This window comes from Gracilinanus agilis, unplaced genomic scaffold (assembly GCF_016433145.1).
Source record: "Gracilinanus agilis isolate LMUSP501 unplaced genomic scaffold, AgileGrace unplaced_scaffold46585, whole genome shotgun sequence".
NCBI classification, from domain to species: domain Eukaryota; kingdom Metazoa; phylum Chordata; class Mammalia; order Didelphimorphia; family Didelphidae; genus Gracilinanus; species Gracilinanus agilis.
The window spans coordinates 1-4,454 of record NW_025380894.1 but is presented as its reverse complement, the minus strand read 5'-3'; the positions used below and the strand labels follow the sequence as shown (position 1 = coordinate 4,454).

The following is a 4,454-nucleotide window of genomic DNA, read 5'->3' as shown; positions in this document are numbered from 1 at the left end:
GAATTTGGTAGGACTCCTTCTTTGCTTATCATATCAAATAATTTGTATAGTATTGGGATTAGTTGCTTTTTGAATGTGTGATAGAATTCACTTGTGAATCCATCAGGCCCTGGCAATTTTTTCTTAGGGAGTTCTTTGATGGCTTTTTCAATTTCTTTTTCTGATATGGGATTATTTAGGTATTCTATTTCTTCTGCTGTTAATCTAGGCAGTTTATATTTTTGTAAATATTCATCCATATCTCCTAAATTGTTATATTTGTTGCCATGTAATTGGGCAATTTTAATGATTGCCTTAATTTCCTCTTCATTAGAGGTGAGGTCTCCCTTTTCATCTTTGATACTGTCAATTTGGTTTTCTTCTTTCTTTTTTTATTAGATTGACTAGTACTTTGTCTATTTTATCTGTTTTTTCAAAGTACCAGCTTCTAGTCTTATTTATTAATTCAATAGTTCTTTTACTTTCAATTTTATTAATTTCTCCCTTGATTTTTAGTATTTCTAATTTAGTTTTCATCTGGGGATTTTTAATTTGCTCGCTTTCTAATTTTTTTTGTTGCATGCCCAATTCATTAATCTCTGCCCTCCTTAATTTGTTAATATATGCACTCAAGGATATAAATTTCCCCCTGAGTACTGCCTTGGCCGCATCCCACAGAGTTTGGTAGGATGTCTCATCATTGTCATTTTCTTCAATGAAATTATTGATTGTTTCTATGATTCCTTCTTTGACAAATTGGTTTTGGAGAATCATATTATTTAATTTCAAATTAGTTTTTGATTTTCCTGTCCAGGTGCCCTTACTAATTATTATTTTTATTGCATTATGATCTGAGAAGGTTACATTTATTATTTCTGCTCGTTTGCATTTGTTTGCAATGGTTCTATGCCCTATAACATGGTCAATCTTTGTGAATGTGCCATGTGCAGCTGAAAAGAAGGTGTATTCCTTTTTGTCCCTATTTATTTTCCTCCACATATCAATTAGATCTAATTTTTCTAGGGCTTCATTCACCTCTCTTACATCTTTCTTATTTATTTTTTGGTTTGATTTATCTAGATCTGACAGAGGAATATTTAGATCTCCTACTAGTATGGTTTTACTATCTATTTCCTTCTTGAGCTCTGCCAGTTTCTCCTTTATGAATTTGGATGCTATGCCACTTGGTGCATATATATTGAGCAGTGTTATTTCCTCATTGTTTATACTGCCTTTGATCAGGATGTAATGACCTTCCCTGTCTTTTTTAATCATATCTATTTTTTTTTGTTAAATAGTTGTTTATTGGAAAAAGTGGGCCTAGGAGGGGTCACTAGATTCACCACAGAGCAACAACACCACACAAGTTAGGAGTGATGGGAGAGGTCAGCACAAAGCTCTGGGATCTCAGCCTCTTCCTGGACTGTGAGGGATGGCCTGGAGTGTTAGGGCATACCCAGATGGAAGGCCTTGACTTAGTAGGCATGGTTAGAGACAAAGAGGGACTCGCTGGCTGCAGCTCCTGACTTTCCAGATGGAGTATACTTGCCTTGAGCAGCCTGGCTATTAGCCAAGACCCGCTTAACATATTCCTCCTGGGCAGCCTAGACATTTTCCTTCTTTCCACCCCAGGTCTTGAGGTCAGATGCCTGCAGGGCTCGGCCATAAGAAAAGGTCAGGGACCATGGCTTGTGCAAGGGGCAGGTGTTGATCGCATTAAGATTGATGGAGGCATCCTCCTCACTCTGACCCCCAGACAGGAAGGTGATACCAGTGACTGCAGGAGGCACAGTCTGGCGAAGAGCAGTTACAGTTGCCATTGCAATCTCCTCATGTGAATATTTCTGGGTACAAGCATGGCCAGGAGTGGCCATGTTAGGCTTCAGCAAGGTCCCCTCCAGATAGATATGGTGGTCACTCAAAGCTTTGTAGACAGCAGCCAGAACCTTCTCAGTGACATACTGGCAACACTTCAGATCATGTTCTCCATCAGGGAGGATCTCTGGCTCCACAATGGGGACAATGCCATTCTGCTGGCAAATGCTGGCGTATCGGGCCAGCACATTGGCATTCTCCATGATGGCAAGTGGAGAAGGTGTATTTTCCCCAATCTTCAGTACACAATGCCACTTGGCAAAGTCAGCCCCATCCTTCTTATACTGGGCACAGCGCTCAGCTAACCCATCCAGACCTTGGGTGGTAGTCTCCCCATTGGTCCCTGCCAGGGGCACTACACCTTTGTCCACCTTGATGCCCACAACACCACCCTTGGCCTTTATGACTTTGGGAAAGGGATGACCATCATCAGCTTTCTGGTAGAGCGTTTCATGGAAAAGGATGACACCTCCAATGCAGTTGTTCACTCGATCATCTGCTGTCAGAAGTAACTGCCTATAAAGGCGGCGATTTTCTTCTGTGTTCTCAGTTCCAATGGACTGCAGCCGCTTTGCAATGCTGCCTGTGGACTCATCTGCGGCCAGGATCCCCTTGCCTGGAGCAACAATTCTTTCAGCTATATCAGAGAGCTCTTTCTTTTGCTCTGGTGTCAATGCTGGGAATTGGCAAGGCATGTTTTTTCTTTAGCTGTACTGATAGTTTCCTGAAAGGAGTCTGGAGGGTTAGACTCAGGCCTAGGCAGTCAATCATATCTATTTTTACTTTGGCTTTGTCAGAAATCATAATAACCACTCCTGCCTTCTTTTTCTCATTTGATGCCCAAAAGATTTTGCTCAAGCCCTGAACCTTAAACTTGTGTATGTCCACCCAGCTCATATGTGTTTCTTGTAGACAACGTATGGTAGGATTTTGGTTTCTAATCCAGTCTGCTATTTGCTTCTGTTTTTATGGGCGAGTTCATCCCATTCACATTCAGAGTTAATAATCATCAGTTGTGCATTTGCTGACATTTTCGTTTCCTCCCCAATTCCTACCCCTTCTCCTTAAACTATTTCCTTTAAAACCAGTGGTTTGCTATTAAAACCCTATCCCTTATCCCCTCCCTTTATTGACTTCCCTTTCTACCCCCTTCCTTATTTCCCACCCCTTTTTGTTTTTAAAGGCCTTATGAATTCCCTCCCCCTTCTTCTCCCCTCCCTTTTTTTGACCTCCCCACTCCCCTGTTTCCCTTGATTTATCCCTTCTGACTTTCTCAGAAGGGTTAGATAAGAGTTTTATGTCCCAATGACTAGTATAGCTACTCTTCCCTCTCTGGGTTGATTATACTGAGAGAAAGGTTTGATTATTACCTCTTAATGCTCTCTTCCTCTCCTTCTTATAATAGTATTTGTCCCCTCTCCTTCCCATACCCTCTTTGTGTGTAATAGAATATCCTATTTTTCTTATTCACTCAAGTTTTTCTTGGTGTCCCCTGCTATTCACCCCCTCTTACCCATCCCCCATGTCATCTTAGATTATTTAGTGTTCCACCCTCACCCTGTGAATTATTCTTCTGATTACTATAATAGTGGATACTATAATAGTGAATAGAGTTCACTACAGAGAATTATACATAACATTTCTCTACATAGGAATACATATAATTAGATCTTATTGAGGTCCCTTAAAAAGGCAAATTTAAAAATTATAAGTTTTCTTTCTTTCCCCTCTGTTTCTTATTTACCTTTTCATGTTTCTCTCGATTTTTGTGGTTGGATATCAAACTTTCCATTTAGCTCTGGTCTTTTCTGTGCAAATACTTGGAATTCTTCAATTTTGTTGAATGCCCATACTTTCCCCTGGAAATATATAGTCAATTTTGATGGGTAGTTGATCCGTGGTTGCAGGCCCAGCTCTCTTGCCTTTCTGAATATTGTATTCCAAGCCTTACGGTCTTTTAGCGTGGAGGCTGCCAGATCCTGTGTGATCCTGATTGGTGTTCCTTGATATTTGAATTGTCTCTTTCTGGCTTCTTGTAAGATTTTTTCCTTTGCTTGAAAGCTCTTGAATTTGGCAATTATATTTCTGGCTGTTTTCTTCTCTGGATCGAATGTGGTGAGTGTTCTGTGAATCCTTTCGATGTCTATATTGCCCTCTTGTTGTAGGACTTCAGGGCAATTTTGCTGAATAATTTCTTTTAGTATGGAGTCCAGGTTTCTAGTAATTTCTGGTTTTTCTGGAAGACCAATTATTCTCAAATTATCTCTTCTAGACCGGTTTTCTTGGTCTGTCACTCTCTCATTGAGATATTTCATATTTCCTTCTATCTTTTCAGTCTTTTGACTTTGTTTTATTTGTTCTTGTTGTCTTGAGAGATCATTAGCTTCTAATTGCTCAATTCTAGCCTTTAAGGACTGGTTTTAGGCTCTAAACTTTTCGTTTTCAGCTATGATCTTTTGGTTTTCTTTTTCAATCTGGTTCACTTTGCTTATCAGTTCATTTGATTTCTGAGCCTCACTTTCCAACTGCAAGATTCTACCTTTTAAACTGTTATTTTCTTGCCAGATCTCTTCCATCTTCCTCAGAATCTCAGTTTTGAA

General features: G+C 39.8%; 1 protein-coding gene across 1 annotated transcript; it reads right to left on the bottom strand.

The window, feature by feature from the left end:
- Nucleotides 1-1,309: 1,309 nt before the first annotated feature.
- LOC123255437 (fructose-bisphosphate aldolase A-like) lies at nt 1,310-2,602 on the bottom strand. The gene has a single exon (XM_044684230.1). The coding sequence runs from the start codon at nt 2,547-2,549 to the stop codon at nt 1,584-1,586; it is 966 nt and encodes a 321-aa protein (XP_044540165.1). The 5' UTR covers nt 2,550-2,602; the 3' UTR covers nt 1,310-1,583.
- Nucleotides 2,603-4,454: the final 1,852 nt, after the last annotated feature.